Source organism: Cydia fagiglandana, chromosome 2 (genome assembly GCF_963556715.1).
Source record: "Cydia fagiglandana chromosome 2, ilCydFagi1.1, whole genome shotgun sequence".
In the NCBI taxonomy this organism is placed as follows: Eukaryota; Metazoa; Arthropoda; class Insecta; order Lepidoptera; family Tortricidae; genus Cydia; species Cydia fagiglandana.
The window spans coordinates 581,207-604,474 of NC_085933.1; the positions used below are offsets into that span (position 1 = coordinate 581,207).

At 38.7% G+C, this 23,268-nt stretch overlaps 2 protein-coding genes across 2 annotated transcripts; both read right to left on the reverse strand.

Moving 5' to 3' along the window:
- Nucleotides 1-486: 486 nt before the first annotated feature.
- On the reverse strand, nucleotides 487-18,963 carry LOC134673680 (splicing factor 1). Its single transcript, XM_063531697.1, has 15 exons — nucleotides 18,578-18,963; nucleotides 18,325-18,420; nucleotides 16,227-16,359; nucleotides 15,169-15,376; nucleotides 14,015-14,161; nucleotides 12,690-12,765; nucleotides 9,731-9,883; nucleotides 9,325-9,496; nucleotides 8,978-9,109; nucleotides 7,220-7,471; nucleotides 3,527-3,713; nucleotides 3,094-3,174; nucleotides 2,668-2,744; nucleotides 2,107-2,164; nucleotides 487-1,996 (listed from the first exon to the last, which is right to left on the reverse strand). The coding sequence occupies exons 1-15, from the start codon at nucleotides 18,763-18,765 to the stop codon at nucleotides 1,830-1,832; spliced, it is 2,127 nt and encodes a 708-aa protein (XP_063387767.1). The 5' UTR covers nucleotides 18,766-18,963; the 3' UTR covers nucleotides 487-1,829.
- Nucleotides 18,964-20,023: 1,060 nt separating this feature from the next.
- On the reverse strand, nucleotides 20,024-22,227 carry LOC134673315 (histone H2A.V). Its single transcript, XM_063531288.1, has 5 exons — nucleotides 22,077-22,227; nucleotides 21,856-21,933; nucleotides 21,565-21,678; nucleotides 20,977-21,181; nucleotides 20,024-20,604 (listed from the first exon to the last, which is right to left on the reverse strand). Exons 1-4 carry the CDS (start codon nucleotides 22,077-22,079, stop codon nucleotides 20,987-20,989), a joined length of 390 nt encoding a protein of 129 aa, XP_063387358.1. The 5' UTR covers nucleotides 22,080-22,227; the 3' UTR covers nucleotides 20,024-20,604; nucleotides 20,977-20,986.
- Between the last annotated feature and the right edge of the window lie 1,041 nt (nucleotides 22,228-23,268).

Below are 23,268 nucleotides of genomic sequence, written 5' to 3' on the forward strand. Positions count from 1 at the left end.
GGTATTGAAACAAAAGTAAACAATTTGTACATTTTCGGGTAGTTATAACATTTATTGGTTAACTACCCAAATACAAAACCGCCTGGATCAATCACTGAACGACCTAACTTTAGCCTACATCATTTGATCATGTAATGTTTATTACATATAAACATATATTTATGATTGACTCTGTTTACTTTTGTTTAAATACCTAAAGATACAGAGTATACGTAACATACGTCGTACCTAAGTGACGACATGGCGAAGTTATAATAAAATTGGTAGTTATAGGGTAATTCGCCAGTAAGTGGCCACCCTATAGTAAAAATTAATTCTATTCATCTATAAAAAGAATTAATTGTTATTGAAGGCTGGCCAGATATTGAAAGTATTGAAACCCTATACTAAAATAAACTATGTTAAAATCATTTTTAGTTTAGGGAGGCCAGTTACTGGCTAATTACCCTATTTTAATATACACTCGCTAAGAAATAAAACAATTACTTTATTTATCATATCTATTTATTAATATACCAATTTTATACATACTTATTTGTCATATCATTTCATAGTTGTGATAGAACGTGTCAAATCAATGGGTATTATACATTATTACTAAATCTTCGAATCTTAGCGCCACTTATCCGGCAATGTATCGATTACATATACATTCTACACAGAGGTGTACCAAGCTAACTGCACAAATACTGCAGTGACAATGACAACAGTATCGGAGTGCCACTACATTTATAGAGGCATTTCCACACTTTGTCACTTCCAAGCAATTAACTTAGACGGACTCTTCAATGGTTTTCTCATCTCATTTTAGCAAGTATATCGGCAAAATGATTACTCGAGTCCAACTAACATTCTTAACCCTCTGAACGCCACACGTCATAAACATTTGAACGACGCTGAGGGCACGACTACACGTCTATAGGCCTTCCTGGCGTCCCGAGGGTCAAACAAGGCGACATCACCCAACATTTTTTTTCAGTCTGTATCTATTTACAGCAAACGTATGATGGATGCGGTTATCATGATCAGTGAAGTTTATTTTTATACTGCGCGATTGAATGAAAAACTTATTATCATGCAATCACTGTAATCGGGACCACAATTCGCTCGCTAGTCTAATTATAATTTTTTTTTCGTAGTTGCAATATATGGACAAATTATAATATTAAAACATAGAATCTAGGTTCAATATGTTAATAAACATAATTCCTATCGAAAAGTAACTATGCGAGTGAACTTAGACTTATATCCCTAAAGGTGGGTCTAGCGGCGTACTACACTGGACGGGCCGTATTGCTTCAACTTTGTACATAGCATTTATTTAATTTATTTATTGCGATTAAGCAGTTTGAATAGCTCGTTACGTTTCGATTTTTAATATGGAATTCCTTGTTAAGTTTGGGATTTGAAATACTGTTATATCTATTGTAATGAAAGTGCAGTGCACTTGTGTATTTTAGTGCTTGCGGGGTATCGGGGCTGAATTATTTTAGTTGCTAACCAAGGCAGAGGATACTTACAATAGAGCCGTGTTCAGATACTTTTGAGTCATTAGGCGTCCCGATATATCAAATGGCGAGTGTATTGCTCGCATAACATGTCTTTTATTTCCAACTTGTAAATTGGAGACGCATCTTCAATAGTTGCTAGATTTAGGGCTAATAGCACCACTTACAACCGACCGACGTCACTTGATCAACGTCACTTAGCTGTGAACTCTTTTTATATAGTGCAATTTATCAATCGTTTTAACGGAGACAGACAGTTTAGTGCAACCGAATTTGTAAGTTGGCAAGACGACATCACGGTGGTGTAGTGATGTGACGACATTAATCGTGGTTGGCGGGCGGCGGCGGCGGCGGCGGCGCGAGGAAGGGCGGCGGCGGCGCGCCCCACGGCGGCGGGTTGTACCCCCCCACCCCCACCCCCACGCCGCGCCACCCCCCCGCGCCCGGCGGCGGCCCGCCCATGCCCGGCGGGGGGATGCCCATCATACCTGGGGGACCAATAATACTACGTTTCAACACTTGGTATACGACGAGATACATAATATGGAGATTATAGCATATGTATGTATGTGCAAATAGTATGTAAAATGATAGTTACCAGGCGGTGGCGGCGGCGGCGCCATGTGTTGCATGGGGCCGGGGCCCATCTTGTCACCCTGCGGGCAAACACTCATCAAGTATTAAAATAAACCTTATCATTAATACAATTATATAAATAGATGAAATTTTGTTTTAACAAATTTTAAGGAAAATAAAAGTATTTTGAATAGGCTATGTACATAATCATAACTCATATGGAAAACAAACAGTAAATCTTAGAGTTACCTTTAGAAAGAATAATCGAAATCATAATAATTCTGTAAAGCAAGAATATCATAATGAAAGAAAAATTTGAGTAAGTATACTTAAAATAGTACTCTGTGTTCAAATGTAAACCTTTGTTGTGAAAGCTTCAAAGGCGCTTTCTTGTTAAATAGTGAAATAAAAAAAAAACAAATCAGACCACGGGGCTCAGAATAATCAAAAAACATACATAAAAAGCCACAGCAGTATACAGAACATCCTCCTTCTTGGAATTAAACTCAGTACGTTTTAAAAATCTGCAAATGGATAATATTGGTAATTTTATTCTTGTGTGCATTTTGAAATAGTGTCGTACCTGGTGGTGCTGCGGCGGCGGCGGCGGCGGGAAGGCGGGCGGCAGGCCCGGCGGCGGCGGCTGGTTGTTGGCCACGCCTGCGCACAACGAAACATTTATGACAACAGAACCATTTCTAATAATACTAGAATGGACTAAGAGAAGAGACACATTCAATGGTTAATGATTTCGAGAACATCGAAACCCTCTAATTAATGTTCTTAGCTATCATTATTAGATCCAGCAGGCCTCTGGCAGCTGCATTGCACATCGGTGGAAGAGAATTCAAGCCACTTATGTAAGTTCTAGGATTGGCTTATAAATAAATGAAAAATGTACTGTGCTGCGTGTTTGGGTGTGGCTCGAACTCACTTTGTATTTATTTTGAACTTGATATCTCACGAGTCGTGTGCTAGCCGTCTTGATCGAATAAAATAAAGCAATTACCGAGCCACGGCGCAGCGTGCGGCGGCGGCGGCGGCGGCGGGTACGCGGTCGGCGGCGGCGGCAGCGACGGCGGGATGTTGCCTGTCAACCACAAGTCATCAAAAATTATATAGCAGAAAAAATTATATTGCAAGTGTTGGAATCCTTTTTGTCAAAATGTTTATTAAGGATACCACACGGACATAAGCATTTTTGTTTTAGAAGCTTCTAAAATCTCCCCTTCTATACTTCTTAATTTTATTAAAGCGCATTTTTTTATGGGCAACAAACTAGCTCAGTCTCTGTCAAATGGTATGTTTTAACTTTAACGCGAGCCCTTTACAATAACTGTCTCACCCTTAGGTTTCGCATACCCTTCGGCTTAAGAAATCCTGTTCCAAGGGAATCGTTGTATTATCAAATGTTCTACTTGTGTTATCATGATGTTAGGTACCTTGCGGCGGTGGAGCGCAGAGCGCTCGCGCGGGCGGCGCCTGCTGGAACAGGCCGCCGCCGAACCGGCGCGCGTTGTTGCCCCCTCCCCCTCCGCCTCCCCCTCCCCCGCCGCTGTGGTTGCTGCCGGGCGGCGGCGCCTCGCCCAACTCCGCCATTAGAGACATGTACTCTTCGTCGATCTTAGCCTGGAAATGGACAAACAGTGTCAATTTATAACTACTAATTACAACAAGAGTTACATTTGATCTCCGCAGTGCGCCTCCACAGTCGGAACACACCACCGCTGACGTCACATTAGGGGGTCATCCATTAATTACGTCACACGAATTTCTAGGTTTTTTGACCCCTCCCTCCCTCCTTGTCACACTTGGTCACATTTGGCAAACCAAAATGTGACGTCACACTAAGGGGGAGGCTTAGTGTGACGTCACATTTTTTCTACGAAATCGCCAAATCGAATTAAGTAAGTACCTAAGTATTATTAATATTTTATCAAAATATTTTTGACAATATAAATATTAGTAATTTTATAACCCAAAACTGTTCAGAAAAGAAAATTAAATGAATAAAAACGATTATCGTTTTAAAAACACTTGTTATTTAAATGTACAGCGAATAAAATAATTTAAATAAATTTTCGGTTACTGATGAAGTTAAAGTGACGTCACAAAGTTTGTGTCTCTCCCCTCCCCCATGTCACAATATGTCACATTTTCTTGACCCCCTCCCTCCCCCTAAACGTGTGATGTAATTAATGGATGACCCCTTAGGCTCGTCTAGACCGAGCCGCCAGGTGTTTTGACTTGGCGATAAATAATGAATATGTTATATCGAACAACACCGGTAAGTAAACGTATACGACCGAACGTCCACCATCGTACCACTAGCGCCACATGGTCAGTTTAGGAACTAAACATAAAAAAACAGCAGCCAAATCAGCCAATATAGAGCGGTCAAATCTTACAATAAAAAAACATTGCGTGATGTAGTTCTGTATTTTTTATATATTGTTTATAGTCATTGGAGGAATGTGAGACTATGTTTTGCAAGCAAAAAAAAGTTGTGCTCCCTGCGTAATTTGCAAAAAACTGCAAAAATTTCTGAGTTTTTTCAGTTTTTGCACTTTTATTAAAAAGCTATGGGTCTTTGGTCAAAACTTGCTATGTAATGCTAAAAGAAGATTAAATTTGGAACAATTTAAGCCCATGTATAGCGCCGCATGTTAAATAGTTCATGAGATATGGAACTTTAAAAAAATGGTATTTTTTTCCTTAGAATGAAATTTTTAGTTTTTCCTATATTTCAGGACAAATATCGGCACAACCGCTCATGCTATGAGATATATTGCGATAAATAAAGTTGTAGCAAATTTAATTACCTTTCATTTAAGTGCAAGAAAAGGTCAATAAGTTCTACAGTTCTCTAGTTATCGTAAAAAAATGAAATTGCTATAATGAGGAAGGCAACTAATGTATTGTTTTTAAGGCATTGTCAAAATCCGTACAAAAGGCAGTACCATCGTCGAGAGTGCCATCTACGATTAACTTTTACCGGCCTTCTCGGATAGCAGCAGAGCGATGTTAGAGATCAACCATTTTTAAAATGCACTCCCCTCTTAAGCACTTCATTCATTCAGTAATGAAATCAAGATACAAACTGTAGTTTGGCTTGTTTTTAGGCTCCACTTTTTAGTCTTAGCCATTGATTGTAGTCCACGATACCGATTCTTATTTAAAAATTAGTTCTGGTTTTGATCTTGTTTTGATACGACCTTGACGATAGTTCACGGTGATTGGCGTGGTGTTGACGAAACGCATCGGAATCACGGATAGTCGTGTCAATAGCTGTCGCTTTTTAGTGCTCTTGGCTGTACTGTGAGTCGTGTTAATACAAAATCACGATAATATCCTGTATCGAATATAACCACAACAAATGGATACATCAGAATCAGCTACCATTACCCACTCTAGGTAATATGTTTGTGTTATAATCTACGGGTTTTAACTAACAATATCCTATTACTAAGAGTCTTAACTGCATACAAAGGTGTATAGATTGACAAATCGGGAATAGAAGAAGAACTAAACGAAACACGTAGTATGTACTAGTCTTTATTCAGTAAGGTATAGATAAGTGTGTGTTAACATGATGCATGATCTGCCAAGCCGGGTAGATTGCATACATTTGTTACTTTCTAGCAATGAGATATTCTTTTAGCATAATTAGTTAATCATGTTAACATTGAGATATATTTGATTATGATTACGAATTACACATATAGGTACCTACTTAAATATCCAATTTGTAACTCAAAAACTTCAATATGTATTTGCCGTATTTTCTATTGATAAATTAGTCTAATTTTTTTTTGTTTTTAATTGGTCCAGACTATAAATTCATTTGTACAGTAAAGACTGAAATAGTTATATTAGTTATTTATAGTCACAACCCGTGGATTGACAACTCACTTAGCAGTAGCTCCACATACATTTAGCCTTAACAGCCATTGGAAAAGAATTTGCATTTGCAATATTCCGTGTAAATACGGTAAACCACTGAAGAAGTTATAATATACTGGTAACTTGACAAGACTGAGTCACATCCATGCCTATAGCACAAACATATACTTAGCGTGGGTAATGGTAGCTGATTCTGATGTATCAATTTGTTGTGGTTAGGATATTATCGTGATCTTGGATTAACACGACTCACAGACAGCTAGATATCTAAAGACACAACTTCCAGTGAGCTGCTTCCAGCTTCTGGTGCGTTTCGCCAACACCACGCCAATCACCGTGAACTGTCGTCAAGGTCGTATCAAAACAAGATTAAAACCAGAACTAATTCTTAAATAAGAATCGGTATCGTGGACTACAATCAATGGCTAAGACCAAAAAGTGGAGCCTAAAAGCAAGTCAATCTACAGTTTGTATCTTGATTTCATTACTGAATGAATGAAGTGCTTAAGAAGGGAGTGCATTTTAAAAATGGTTGATCTCTAACATCGCTCTGCTGCTATCCGAGAAGGCCGGTAAAAGTTAATCGTAGATGGCATTCTCGACGATGGTACTGCCTTTTGTACGGATTTTGACAATGCCTTAAAACAATAGATTAGTTGCCTTCCTCATTATAGCAATTTTATTTTTTTACGATAACTAGAGAACTGTAGAACTTACTGGCCCTTTTTTGCACTTATATGAAAGGTAATTAAATACGCTACAACTTTATTTATCGCAATATATCTGATAGCATGAGCGGTTGTGCCGATATTTGTCCTGAAATATAGGAAAAACTAAAAATTTCATTCTAAGGAAAAAAATACCCTTTTTTTAAAGTTCCATATCTCATGAACTATTAAACGTGCGGCGCTATACATGGGCTTAAATTGTTCCAAATTTAATCTTCTTTTAGCGTTACATAGCAAGTTTTGACCAAAAACCCATTGCTTTTTAATAAAAGTGCAAAAACTGAAAAAACTCCGAAATTTTTGCACTTTTTTGCAAATTACGCAGGGAGCACAACTTTTTATTGCTTGCAAAACATAGTTTCACATTCCTCCAAGGATGCCAAATAATATTTAAAAAAATATAGAACTACATCACGCATTGTTTTTTTAGGAGATTTTTTTGTAAGATTTGACTGGTCTAATATCAAATTTCTATATTCAATATTTTGCTGGTACTACACCCACCTTGTTAGGCATGGAGGTGGGTGTATGTCCGGGCCGCCTGGCGCGACAGTCCCTCGCTATGTGCCCGGCGCCTCCGCAGGCGGAGCACACGACGGCCGACGTGACGTTGGGCTTGTCAGGGCAGAGCCAGGTCTTGTGGTCGAGCGCGGAGCAGTTGGCGCAGCGCGGCGCGTCGGACTCGCGCAGCGTGCCGTTCAGTTGCGCGAGCTCGCGCAACTGCATGCGCCGCAGGTCGTTCTGCCCTTCTGGAACCTGGATAGATTATGCTCATTAGAAAACGCACAGGAGTATTAAGAAGTAGAAGTTTAGGGCCCGAGTTCCGGAAGCTCGTTTTACGTCCAATAAAATTGCTAAAACTCTGTTTGTCTAGGATAACGGGATATAGTCGCGGACGGTCTCTCTCTCTCTCTGCCTAGCCTTATCCCGGTCTACGGTCTAGAACGCAAAATGACTACTGTAATATTTTGCCTATATCGCTTTTAGTCTACATCGCGAACGGTCTAGAACGCAAAATGACCACTTTTTTATACAGGTAGGCTGGGTTCGTTAGGTATCTTCAAATGGCCGAAGCCCAAACCGCACAGAATAGGAGCCCCGTCGACATCGCTAACGTAAAGATAAAACGACGAAAATGATGTAGGCATTTTGCGTTCTGGGCCGTCCGCGAATAGTCCGATATCGGTTGCATACAAAATAATACAGCTAAATATGGATAAAGTAATATTTTGTATGGAGACTGCCGCTATATGACGGCACCGCTATCCTAGGAAAACAGAACTTAATGTTTTAATAAAGTAATAAGTAGACTTCAGACAGATATGGCCCAAGAGTCATGAAACAGACGTGGCGACTCAACATGAGTGCGCCCTATTTTAAACATGATGGCTTCGAGCAACACCGGCTTCCGACACGTCGGAAGGTAGGGGCCCAAGCGATATCTCACCGTACAAATCATTCTGCCATTTTTCGCGGGGGGAAGGTGCACACAGTCGCACTTCTCACACACTTACATACAAAATCCAATCAAAGGCCCTACCGCGAACCACGTTCGACGTGTTGCCTCTCTATGGCACTTGTAAATTCATACGTAAGTGTGACAGGGAGGCAACACGTCGAACGTGGTTTGCGGTAGGCCCTCTGTAATGACGATACAAATACATAGAAAATGACACACGTCAAAGACAAATCTTGCAAACCTCGATCTCTTTTTGTGTACGGACGAGTGACTAGTGTCACAACACGCACACTAACACATTTTCTTTGAAGTATGTCATTGTATTCTGAGAGATGAGAAGTCGGATTTGTCGCTCGACCGATCCGCAATTTGTACTGAGCGAGTAAAATCGATAAATCCGACAATTACTTGAGACTAAAATATAATAATTGTATTTAAATGTAATTAAACGTATGATATGTAAAAAAAATATTACATGTGAAATGTAACACTTTCTTTTTGTAAATTTGATGTCCCCGACCTCTTTTTATAACAAAAAACCGAGCAAACAGGCATTTTTGTGCAGCAGTGTTCACGCGCGCGTCTGGACTCAGTCTAGTGAAAAATCCAAGTGCAACTAGTTTTATTACTCGCGCTAGATTTTATTGACGCGCTAATCTTATACCTCGGCAGAGGGGAAATAGTGCGAATGCCGCCTCCCTTCCGTGTTGCTCGAAGCATGATGGAGATCAAGGAATTCAAAAACCATTCAAATAATGTATGTTGATTGAAATAAAATAAAATATCGAGAGAAAATAACTAACCTCAACGCCCTGTCGAATAACCTCCTTGATCTTATCAAGAGCCTTCTTGACGCACTCGGCGCTGGCAGCCGTGATGTACGCGTGAAGAGGCTCGTCTTCGCCCGGCAGCGGCTGCCCATCTTTGCGACCGACCTACAAAAAACATATATACATAACGTTATTCATTAACGTATGTGAAACTTAACAAGTCCAAATTATAAAAACTCAATTTGACATTGATATTTCACAACAACAAGCAAGTGCTGCCTCTGATGCTGATATTAACGCCTGTCTTCTTCGCCATAGCAGAATCATACCAGGAGTCTCACGAAGTAAACCTTCAAACAACGACATACGGTCTACTTTACCTTGCCCTCCTTGACTGATCCCTTGCCCCTGATGATGATTTTGGCGCCGGTCTCTTTCTCCATGGCCTTGAGCGTGTTGCCTCGCGGCCCGATCAGGAGCCCCACGAAGTTGATGTCGGGGTGCTGCTCTTGAGGGATCATCACTTTGTCGTGCACGCGGATTATTGGTGGCCTACGAAAACACACACAAAGTTAAACATCAACCTTTTATTAGACTTTCGAGGTGGGCTATGTTACCAATATTTTTCAAGATGACATCTTTTTTCGTTTTATGCTCAATGCAACTAAGTAAAAATATGGGTGCATATCGGTGACATAAGAGCTATGGGTCATATTTTTGAATAAGTTATATGCACCCATATTTTTACACTTGACGTACATTCCACATGAATAACTCTATACTCACTTGTAGTCCGGAGGGGGCTTGAAGTCCGGGTTGATGGTCTGCATCCTGGTGACGAGCCGGTGGCGCTCCTCCTCCAGCTTGCGCCTGGTGCGGTACTCGCGGGTGTTCAGCCGCTTGCCGTCCGTCGAGTAGATCGGCTCGGGGGATGGCGACCTGGGGAACAGGGGAATGTAGCGACGTTCGTCGTCTCACGCACGGCACAAGTGCACATACATTACGAAGACTGGTTTTCGAAACGAGGCTTTACTTCAATATTTGTTAATGTGCATTATCAATTTAATGATTATCACTGAATAGGCACAACAGAGTAGAGATCACTAGCAAGCCAACTATAAGATTTACCTAAAAATTTCTTCAGGGTATTTAGCTTAAATGTGTCGTTTCCAAGCAAAAAGTCCCACTTTTTCATTTGCCATAAGGATGCTGACAGATTATTTGTATAAAGACAAGCAAATATCGTCATTATGGTAAGAGACTAAGTGGGACCTTTGACTAGACTTCGACACATATTATAGTGAACTTGACTCACATTCATTCATTCGTTTATTCACAACTTTTTTTGCAATTAGTACTCTATGTAGCTGTGTAATCATTCTGACACCCGTACTCTATATGTGAATTGTTTTGAAAACATTGATTCCTGATATACTTATTTAATCTATGTGCACATGTGAACAATGCGTGAGTCTGGTCATTAAACTAAAAGAACTATAAATCTATATAAACGAGCGATAAATGCCTGGTCAACTAATAATTAATAAATTTCATAGAGTAGTATTCATTGTAGGCAATGAATGCAATGATAGATTAGACAAAAAGGGACCAACATTTAACGCACGCTGTATTAGGACCGGACTCTCTAAATTAGCCGACTATAAGGTTTTAGGGTTCAAAGTCAGACCAAACTCTACTCATGAGATTGTAAAAATATTGAAATCTATTATTATCAACGTAGCATCAACAAACGATTCAAAGACAACGCACATTTTTTTTAAATTTTAGACCGCGAGTGTGATTCCACCTTAAACCCTGCCCTACGCTATCCTAAACTCGCCCTAATGCCCTGAGAAAGAATAGATTAGCAACCTGCAATATAATCATTATTCATATTAGCCCTGAAAATAATTGGATTAGGGTTATTGATTAATTTCCTGTGGCTGAAAAGAACCGTTAGGATTAATCGAGTTTCGGGACCTGCAACATGACAAGCCATTAGGTTGCCTTTAGATTAATGTTATAATTGTCATCGGTTCGGCCCGGCGGAAGGTGCAGGAACACACATCCTTTAAAAATAAAATTTCGTTAATACATTTTATGACAGCGCCATCTCTCTTCCTGAGTTGATATATATAATTAATGTTTTGTAGTTTGAGCTTCCTGCTTGAAGTTGGTTACAAGGGGAAAATCCTTGAGCGACATAAGGACAAGGGTAATTTTTGTTTTTTGTTCTGAATCAAAATAAAAATGGTTTATAGGTAAAAATGGAGATTCTAAATGTTATTTTCAGAAAGTGATCTGTTCTTTACAGCGAGACACAGTAAGTAAACCTTTTGTACACCTGTGTTTGCATTAAATTGTGAATATAATAAATATTTATCACGATATAGTGGGCGTCGCTGTCTAACTGTCCTGTAAAACAGAGCGGCCGATTCATTAATTAAATGTAAGGATTTTAATAAATTATTTATATCTCATTATATAACATTACAAGTGAAGGCGGACGGAGTCTGAATTATTTACTAACATATTACCGTTATTTCTACTATTCGCAGCATCTTTTTAAAGACAACACGAATCATATAATGATAATCTTACTGTAAAATTAACTATTTGGACTGTTTATTCCCTTATTTTGGGAAACTATTTTTAGGAAAATCTAGAGGTGAATATATATAGAGTCTGGCTAACCAAAAATTGTTGACAGATATTTCGTTGTTGTATCACCAATTGTCTATGATTTAAAAAAAAAGCTAAAAGTCAGTTGTCAATTTATGTCATTCATTCAAATTGTTTGCGGTTTATAATGGGTTTATTTTAAATAATATTAATCATTTCTATACTGAGTGAAGTTCGCTAACTATTATTTAAGCTCGTAAATAATTACGACAATGTGCGAAGTCGACGTGTAGCGTTGTATAACGAAAAACTGCAATGTTTACAACTCCTAACCAAATGTAAACAAATTAGGAGGTTGGTGCTCTATAAATATTTTGATACTTTAAGTACTAGTTCTAACATTTGCGTATTACTTTGATTAAGTACGTGAATTTATTAATGCCTGAATCTCATAAATATGAGAAGTGTACAAAGAAACGGATAAACTAAAAGTTCTGAAAAATATCTATAAAATCTAAATATTGGAACGTAAACATTAGGTGTTTGTCGTTGACTGTACTTTAAATAGTGGTAGAAATTATGTGAGCTGACTTTGAGTGCACGTAAACGTTTATTTAACTTATTTCCTTAGGTACCATACTTGTACACAGAATATCATAAATATTGTCGAGTATCAAAACTATAATTCCTACTACACAAAGTGTGACCAGCCCAAAATTTTTTGAATTTCCCGCCAAAAATTTAGGTAAAATTTCAGTAGCCAGACTCTAGCACTAGACGCAGACTATATATAGAACTAGACGCAGCAACTATAATTACTGAGTCGCGCTAGAAGATGGTTTTACCAATATAAAACGCCTAATTGTGCTCTGATTAATTAAAATTCAACCAAAGCCGAAAAACGGAGTTTCGCATCTTCAACTTGTGCCTACGTCACGCTTGGTTTTCATAGTGTTGAAGTTGCTTGCTTCATCTAGCTCAATCTATAGTTTGCGTCTAAAACCGCAAGTCAAATCCGCCTTCCGAGTCACACAGTAATAGATATGTTAAACCTCTCGCGCCGGCCTCTGCCGGCAGCCGACGTCGGCACGCGGCTGGCCTCAGGCAGCCCGCAGTAGATTACCTCTCGTCGATGTTGGCCGGGATGCCCAGGTCGCCCGAGCGCAGCTTGCGCGACACCTCCTCGATCTGCAGCTGCACTGCAAGGGAAGGGATTAGCCCGCAGCGAGCAACCGACGCATTAGAACACGACCAAATACCCCCGCACCCACCCGCACTTACCCAACTTATAACTATAGGGATTTAAGACACGTTGTAAGACATTATTGCTGAAATGAAAGTAATTTTGATGCAAAACGATTAGGATTAATGCACATGGACATAATTTAGGGAAAATGACCTACGAAGATCTGTCTATCACATTTTAACCTTCTGTCAAAATAAAACTATTTCATTATAATAATAAATGGTCGAGGATAAATCCTTTTCACTAAACTACGTCCAGTAGTAAATAACATTAAATAAATGCCGCGGTTTAAATATGGCCCTGATATAAAAAATTGGTATGATCCCAAAACAGTGAACATACATTAAAAACTGATAGCCGATAAATCATAATCAAAAAGTAATATTAACAATGTAGCATATAGGGAGTCATATTGATTATTTAAAATTAGATAAAACCAGTTATAAAATTGTCTGAGTCTCAAAGCACACATTTTTATTGACTGGTACAATAAAAAGGCAATTTACAGATCTGTTGGAAATTGAGTTACATTTGTTTCAAATGTTAGAATTTAAGCCATGTTTTTTGAAAACTCAGACAATGTATTAAATATGTACAATAAATTTCAAGTAAATTTAGCATGTGATCCAGTCTTTGTATGCAGTTTTCACATATTTTCTCATATTTATGGAAAGCCACCAAAATATCAATTCTTGGCTGACTAGTCCAGTTACTAAAACTGGATCATCTGCATTTATTAAACAATTTCTCAGCCCATATTCTATTTCTCACTATTTTAGCTTCAAGTGCGATAGTTGTTTTCGATTCAACCGCCACGCAATACGCACGAGCTATATTCTTCTCAATTTGTCGTATAAATCTGACAAAGTTGACTTTGCTGGTTTAAATTTGGAAGTGCATAATTCCTCACGATCGGTAAATTAAAAATTAGAAAGTTCATTACATTGCAGCCTCGGTTTACACAATATCAATGTTGTATACAAATTCTATTATCCCTGAAGCCCATTGTCAACCAACCACGAATTTGTCTTGTTCACGATTTACGTCGAAAAATACACATACCAGTTGGCCAGCAATTGCCTCCTTCCCTTGACATGATAATAATTAAGTAGCACATTGTAAAAAATAGATTACAGCCGGTTGCAAAACACAACAGTAGCGTAACTACCTAACAGGTAATGTATATTATATGAGATACTCACGTAGATACTGCTCCTCCTGCTGCGGGGTGAGCGTGGAGGGCAGCGCGGTGGGCAGGCCGGGGATGAAGGTCTTGTCGTGCGCGCCGCCCGTCCAGCGCGTGCGCCGCCGCCGCGCGCGCCGCTCCGCCGCCGTCTCGCCCGGCGGACCTGCCACACACACACACACACACACACACCACCAATATTATCGCGTCTAGTAAATAATAGTGTGTTTGTTTAATTTATTCATCCTAAAAACTTTTACCCCCTTATTCATAACCGTTTACTAAAGTTGACAAGCCGATAATAATCGTTTTCTCAAAAATGGACGGCAAAGTCGACTTTGCCGTCTAAAAAATTGGTCGCGAAGCGCGTAGTTTATGGACAGACGAAAATTAAAAAGTTAAAAACATTGCAGTCTCGATTTTGGGACTGCAATGTTGCATACAAATTCCATTATTTGTCGAGTTCCAAACTTTTTAAAAGTTGAAATTACCATATCAAATGAAGGCACAGGCCCATTAAACAGCCAAACAGATGAATAGTACCGCGACTATTTAAATGTCTCAAATAGGTTGGCATATTTTTGTCAGAAAAATACACTTCTATTTTTTTATTAAAAAAAATAAAAAGGCGGCAAGGGTTTTTTTCTGTCAAAATATATATGTAAGAACGTTGCTTTTGTAAAATATTTCTATGATATTTATATTTCTTGCACCATTTTTGAGAAAAGCACTATATATGACTCGGCTGGAAGGCTACTTGCTGGCTTCGGATTCAATTAAACGGACTCCCAAGGTCGTCCGTTTAAAACGAATCCTCAGCCTGCAAGTAGCTACTTCCGAGCCTCGACAATAATGTACTATTGTCGACGTATTAGTATGATGGAAAGGGACAAACGATTATTATCGGCTTGTTAACTTTAATAAACGTTTATGAATAAGGGGGTTAACCTATATCCATCTAAAATAGCCAGCCCAAAAATTACCTTGATTTTAAAAAAATTAAAAAAAATTAATACTATTTGCTTACCCCATATCGAATCTGTGGGAAGCAAGGAGTTCAATCAACAACATATAATTTCCTATGTCTATATTAAGATTAAAATAATGAACCCAATGTTTCATTGATAATTGATATTGAATTATGATATCCCAATTAATTGCAATTATTACCCTGGCCGTCGTCCGTGTCATCATCAGGGTGGTAGTCCTGCGGGGGTTGGGACTTGTCCCTGTATCTGCCCTCGGAGCGCGCCTGCAGCTGCTCGAGCTTCTGCTGCACGGAGGTGGGTGGCGGGATAGCGGTGGCGGCCGACAGAGCCGCCGCCGCGGCCGCCGCCGGCTGCACCGGGGCCGCCATGCGGCGCTGCGCCACGAATGTCTGCGAACACGTTTTCGACAAGTCTTTGGAAAGTTCTCTTATCTTAATGTTTATCCCAGACCAGGTTGTATCCATTGCTTATGAAATAACTGATTTGCAAAACCGAAGTGATCCCATAAGTGTTCCGTGAACAAAGTTTTATATGGAACACTAAAAATAATTGGGTCATCAAAACGAAAACTTAAACGTTTGCATAACTAAGAAAACTGAAAAAAGACATTCGTTTGGAGCACACGACTTGAGACTGCAAGAGTCATGGCATTATGAAAAACTCCATTACAAAATAGAATATATAAAAAAAAATCCTTAACAATTTAAACCATTTTATCAGCCTAGTTAAATGCTGAAATACAGTTAAAAGTTGTGAAAATAGTAATAAGTCACAGTTTAAACAAGTAGCAAAGTACAGCTTACCATGTAGTTGACATACTTCTAAAAAAAATTAAGTTTTTGTTTTAAATTGTGTATAACAAACTCACACAGACCATTCACAATGAAATTTGAACATGTTTTGTTACCTGGCATTCATTTTGATTATGCTGAAAATATTAAATGCAATATTTGACATCACTATTAGACTGGTGACTACAATTGCAGTGGAGACTAGCTTTTTAAGAAAAATTTAAAAGTTTGAAACTTTTCTCAACAGTATCAGCTGCACTGCACTATACTATTCTCCAATATCATTATAAAACATAGTCACTTTCTTTGCAACATTGTTAGTTGCAAATTAATCTAACATTGAAAATACACAGCTGTCATTAATCTGTCCGATCCCAAGGGCACAAATATGTGGCGTAATAATAAGGCATATATGGGTTGTGGGATCGGAGAGGTTAACAATACATACCTGGGCAACAGCTGCTGCAGCAAGGATGGCGGCGTGCGCTGCAGGGTTGGCCACTCCATTGCCGGCCACTGCCCGTGCTGTGGCCTTCGTGGTGGTGCCCACCATCTGGTCCAGGAGGGCTATGGTTCCATCCCTGTATGCAAAAAACATGGTAAGCCAAATTTTGAATCTTGGAAATGGAACAGGGACTAATATTGTTATACTCAAAAAATTATATATATATATATATATATTAGACGTGTGCGCCGCGCCGGCGCGCCGCCGCCGCCGGTCTTTTTGACCACGCCGCCGCCGCCGATAAATGATCGGCGTGAAATCGGCGTGACCTTGAGTGTTGTTAATTAGCTATTCCAATTTGGTTTTTCGATTACAATATGGATTTTTTTGTATTATTTAATACAGTTGTCATATATACATCAACTATTCAGTTCATTAAGTAAATGAAACTGAATAGCCAGTTGCAGAAGCTATTTGACACACCAATTAAAGTAACTGAATAATCCTAAGTATTCACAGTCTACTGTTAACGAACGAACAAAAACTGCTGCTTATACCTTGGACAGCTAGAAGAACAAACCCCTCCTTTCTCAGAGAGCTCTATATCGCCACTCAGCTCGTCCCAAGATGCCATGGGTGAGCCCTTAGATTCTTCGGACATATTATCCACCGCATGACGTGGAGAAACATGAATTTAAAAAAGCCGAACGAATGGTAAACGTGCTCGAGTTGGAGCATGTGTGATAGACTATGAAGAGGTCGGCTTGCGGAAGTCTGCACCGTGCAGTCCACATGGCTTATGACCGCACGAAATGGAGACAAATTACATATATGTCACGATCCTCAGCAACGAGAAAACTAAGAAGAAGATACGTTTCAGTGAGCCTGGTGCTTGTACGATAACAAAACCATTAAAAAGAAGCCATAGTAGTCCACTAGTAGAGTGGAGACCTTGGGGAGAGTCACGCCCAGTAGGAAAACCAACGATGCGTTGGTATGACGACATCAAAAGAACAGCTGGATCACAAAGGGCACAAAATAGATCAGAATGACAAAAATTGAAGAAGGCCTACATCTCAAAGATTGAAAAGGGCTAAAAAGAAGAAGAAGAGAAGAAGCAGTCCACTATGTTTAGCAAATTTCAACGATATGTGGAGTTCTGTTTTGTTAAAGTACGTCATTTTTAATTGTTTAAGCCATGGAAAGCTTGAGAAAACGGAGAGTTACAGATCAGATCGAAGGTCATTGGGACCAGGTAACCTCTTAATGCAAGCCAGTATTAGGGAAATCAAGTTATTATACATATCCTATATTCATTTACAAACCCTATTTTACTCACAGCATATTCAAACTATACGTAGTTCACTGACCAGCAACCTGCATTGATCAAATTTTCAAGAAAAAAACAAATTTAATGATTTTTCTTAAGAAACTTGAAAGTCAAGGTCACGCCGATTTCACGCCGAAAACACGCCGCCGCCGCCGATTTTTTGGCAAACGCCGCCGCCGACCTTTTCTTAATCGGCGCACACGTCTAATATATATATATACAGGGTGATTCAGGAGACGTGAGCAGGACTAACACTGCGCATTTCGTAAATTACAAGCAACTGTTTCCTATCAATATTAGTGAGGATAACGTTAATTTTTAGTCGTATTGAAAAAAAAAGTTATTAATTTATTTACGACATGGATGGTCACCCTAACATTAGAATACTAAACTATCGATATTCTGTGTCAAATTGAATGTCATCACTGTCATCACGGTCTGGTTACTTTTGAAAACTCGTATCTCACTCAGGTTTGACATTTTATTTTCTTCGTAAAAGAGGTTTTATGTTTATTAATTAGGTCTTGTAGGGTGACAATGATAGTAGAGAATTAAAATTGTCCTCACCAAAAAGTTAAAAAATAGGAAAAAGTGTGGTTGTTTCACCTAAATACGATGGTGATCGATCAATTATCAGTTACTGAGTGTGCAGGATTAGTCCTGCTCACGTCTCATGAATCACCCTGTATATATATATATATTTTTGTCTTGTTTATTGGCCAAGAGAATATTAAGATTTGAAAGTATGAGATAGTATAATTAATTACTAACCTATCTTTGGACTTCCGTCCACGACTATGACTCCGGCTCCGACTACGGCGTTTTTCCTTGTGCCTGTCACGGCTACGGCCTCGGTCCTCCTTGTCTCTAAAACATAAATATATTCATGTTTCTAAATTAGGTGAATCTGTTCCTTCAACATACATAATTTAGTAGGACAAGATCGTTCTTCATAGCAGAAAATACCATGCTTGAGAAGTAAATATTGGGAACATATGTAAAGAGACCTGAGTTTTCTCCTCACCTCTTAGAGCGGTGGCGGTCCCTGTCCCGGTCCCGCCCGCGGTCTCTATCGCGGTCACGGTCTCGATCTTTATCCCTGTCACGCTCTCGGTCCCGATCCCGGTCTCGACCCTTCTCCCGGTCGCGCTCCTTGTGCCGCTCGCGATCACGAGATCGGGAACGGCTCCTGTCGCGATGCCGAGAACTCATTATGCTTTTACTCAACCACTGCACAAAGTTAACCTAATTCACAGTCAGGAACCCACTTCAAGGGTCCTCATTTACTTGAAAACACACACTGAAGTTCTTCAGAGCACCACAACAACTAGCAAGGCAGTAGTTGCATAAAATATGCCCTGGAAAACAAATCAAATCAACAATGAATTGAAATTTAGTTAAGAGGTAAAATGGCGACGTTGGAGCTGTCAAATAGCTTTTTTTTTTCGATATTTTAGGCTAGGCCACGAACTTTAAGTTAGTCAGCCATGTCATATTATTCAAAAAGTTTCAAGCTTAAATATATTTTATACATTAAATGTTGCAAAAAGTTAACTTAAACAATAAAACCATATCACCAATAATAACCGCAAGATATACAGTTTCTCACTAACTAAGCTGATATTCCAATTTAGAGCCATTGTCTACGCTTGTGATTCTATTGAAGTAGGTTACCTATATTTCGCTTCCTTCCCTGCTAGGGGATCCAAAATCAGCACTTACAGTAAAAACCATCTATGTACTCTTGACGCACAAGCGCTTTATGCTTCAAATCTTGACCTACCTTCGTTGATACTTTTGAAATGTGGCACAGAATAAATAATAGTACTAGGTACAGACGACTCACTCTCTAACAAAACGCGTATGTGACGATCAGCATCGATATGGCCGCTAGGTGGCGACAGCGCCACGCGCGGCTAATGGCAAACCCCAAAATTGGGGTCGAACGGATGGACTTTTAGCTACCTGTAGCAAAGCGACGAAATCGCGGAGTGAGCCACGCCTGACTGTGGTGATTTGCTTTTATCCTAATATTTATAATTCTATAGGATTTCTTTTCCCCTCAGGTTACAGTTGAACTTGCTCTGCCCAAAGTTTTATTTATCACTCTTGCATATTTGAACGATAGAGGCGGATAGCGAAATTTAGATAGACCCTCTGGGCTCTGGGTAGGGTCGAGTATATATATAGAAAAAGAGAGTACAAATCACAGGCCAAAATTAAATATTTTATAAAAGGACAGTCGACGCTAGACTTATTGATATGGCAGGTACACATGCAGAATTCCTCTGAACTATTGACCAGTCTCCGATATCCATAAATGTATGAAAGGAATGGGCATCAATATAATATACATGTCCATGGGAACGTAATTATTAAGACTACAATTTCGCTAGATCGCTAGACTGCAGACACTTTCTGAGATTAGTCAATAGCCATATTTTTTTAATGATTAGGAAAAAAAGAAATATAGTGCTTCCTCAATATATTTTAAAGAACAAAACACATTTCTTACAACTTGTAACAGTTCAATCATACCAAAATTACAATTTTGAACAATGTCTTATTTTTTGCTATCGCTAATACAATCATGTCCTTACAAAATTATAGAGCAAGTTGTTACAGAACATTAACATTTACAGCTTAGAGCTTACATATAACTCAATTCACAATTGCAGTCGATGTATTAAAATTAGATTGCACCAGCTTCACCACGATCAAGGCTTTCATGGGAAACTAAGAGATGTGAAACCAGTAGCAAATAATTTTAATTTTAAAATAGTTGAACACAACATTTGTCCAGAGTAAAAAATGTTCCATGAATGAACAGAAAGATAAACTTAATTACTAATACAATCATATTTCAAATCTTCTTAATGCTAATTAATCCTATTCTTATGCTATTTAGTCCAGAACAAGAGTTCTCAGTAGTCACTCCACTGTCCACATCACTAGTTGCAAAATTTAATGTTGAGATGAGCTTTCACAATGTTGACTTCAGGTCCGGTCTTGTCAAATGCAGCAGTATGAACTTTTAATATGAGTGAGTACCTGCAGATAAAAATTGTATGTTAATTTCCTGTATCAGAATTCTATCAGTGAGCTTTTAATTTGAAAACAATTCAAGAGTACTATCATGATATCAAAAAATAATATAAAAACCCTAGAATAAGCAGTATAAAATAAAAACATAAACATGTTCCAAACATTTTGTAAATGATTGAATATCAAAATGTAACAAAACACTAATTTCATCACCTTTGCTTTGATAACAATGCATGAAGTAGATATTGAAAAGTGAATGTGATAATTAGTAAGTATGATACTTTCAAATATGCTGGCATAATCAATTATTATTGAATGAAGTTATCTTGCCCACTAGGTATAATAAAATAACCAACTAAGTTTTCAAAATCATCTTACCTATAATTAATTAGACGGGAGCTCCAGGTCCACCTTTCTTGCCGATGAGAGATTTGTGTATATGAGGAATGACACCACCACCAGCAATGGTCGCTTTGATGAGACTGTCCAACTCCTCGTCTCCTCTGATGGCCAGTTGCAAATGCCGGGGAGTGATACGCTTCACCTTCAGATCTTTAGAAGCATTCCCTGCCAACTCCAACACCTAAACAATAAAACATTACAACAATGTTATCTAGATGGCTGTAAAACTATCCTTTTGCTTTGTTTTTCTACGGAAAGTACAGTTAAAGTAATTAATCCTACACTGTTCGCTGATACAAAATACATTTAAATTGTATTATTAAAACATTCAAATACTGTTGCCTCACAGAACCCAAACATTTCCCGCCAAAATTGAGGAGGTTAGAATATTGACAATGTCAACAAAAAAATATACATTTAATGTTTTGTAATTTAACCCATATGAAAACAGGGTTCAAAAGGATATTATGCATGGGTTTTCTAGATAGTTCTGTGTATTATAATTACGCTTTAGCGCTAGCCGCCATATTGACAAGAGAGGCGTCGCGTAGGTTTATAGCTTACCTCGGCGGTCAAGTATTCCAGGATGGCTGCAGAATATACAGCGGCGGTGGCTCCAACACGTCCATGACTCGTTGTCCTATTTTTAAGATGTCTATGAATTCTTCCAACGGGGAACTGAAATTACAAGTCATTGTAAATTCCTATTGATTCCTTGGTACAAAACGAATCGCCGCCATACTAAAGAAGATCATGCGTATTATTCAATATTGAAAAATATTTTGTCATAACGATATCACCTTTGATTTTATGCTTAAAAATCATCAAATGAATTAAGATATATATTCAACATACCTGAAGACCAGCCCTCGCTGATCTGGATACTGCTTTCGCCTTGGCTTTACCAGAATCTTTGCCCGCTTTACCACCAGCCTAAAATTCACGAAAAAACCCATTAAATTAAGTGCTATCAAGCTGAAACTTCGCCAGTAAGTAGATAACACCATTATGCACTGAATTACACAACAAAATCACCACAAAGTCGACATATTTTCACGAAATCTTGCAAAACTCACCATTTTGAAACGTGTAACACAATCACCACAATCGAGAACAACCAACACAGGAAGGCGCCAAATCGACTAATAACGGAAAAAGAAAGATGGCAGCGCTGCCTAGCGATGCGCTCAATGTAGCCAACCCCACGTAACAGGATGTGACGCATAACTCCCAAACATGTTCGTTCGGAAATGGTTATTGGTTTTTAAGAAATCTTTTTGTTTGTTAATATTTGTATAATTAATTTAAAGATTGTATAACACATTATACAGAGTCTCATTACGTGTATGATAATTGTAAAAATGATGTGTAATTTAAAAGCTTTTTATCACACAAAATTAAAACATATTTATTTATGTGGGTTGGTACCCTTGCACAGCTCCGCGTTCAACGCGCGCGATTGTTTTGTTTGGGTTTGGGTGGGAAATAAAATGGCGGGCGGATGGATGGAGAATTTACCTCTAAAAAAAAACAAATACGTGTGCAGGTTTCTGCCCAATATAACAATAAAGTTGATATGAAACAAACTTAATCTCAAATGGTATATTATTAATACCCGAGTAGATGATGTTTGCAACCGAGGAAAAAGTAAGTAACAAAAGTAGCTGAGCACCCAGTACCTTATTTTTTTCGATATTTACTCTCTTAGATAAATTATCAGATAAGGATAAGGTCTAATATTCTCAGTCAGTCAGTTGTTTATCGTACTTTTGCGATTTTTACCCGGTAAAAGTTCAAACTGGAAGTTTTTTAGATTTTGTAGGTACCTATGCACAATCACTAATAGTACTAGACAAATTTAATAATTCTTCTTTTACAATCCTTATTCGATTACATAGGTATCTACCGATTAAAGAAATAAATGTAAAAAAATAGGTACCTACTCTCATACAATTCGAAGGAGGGGTCAGGGCTACGTACCGGTCGTCACGGACTTTCATTGAACAACTTGACAGGGTTCAAGCTAAATTGGGTGCTCAATACTGTCTGTATGAATGTCCAATGTAAAGTAAACTCTAAATGGATCATAAAGTCCGTGACGATCTGACAATACCAAATGCACTATTTGCTATATGTCCAAACTTTATAGACTTTAAAAACTCGGGAAGTAGGTCGCGCCTGCAAGGAAGGGGCCTTGACCCGCGCTCCGGGTTTTTCTTGGTGCAAAGGCTGTCTATCGCAATTCAACGTGGTAACGCAGCGAGTGTG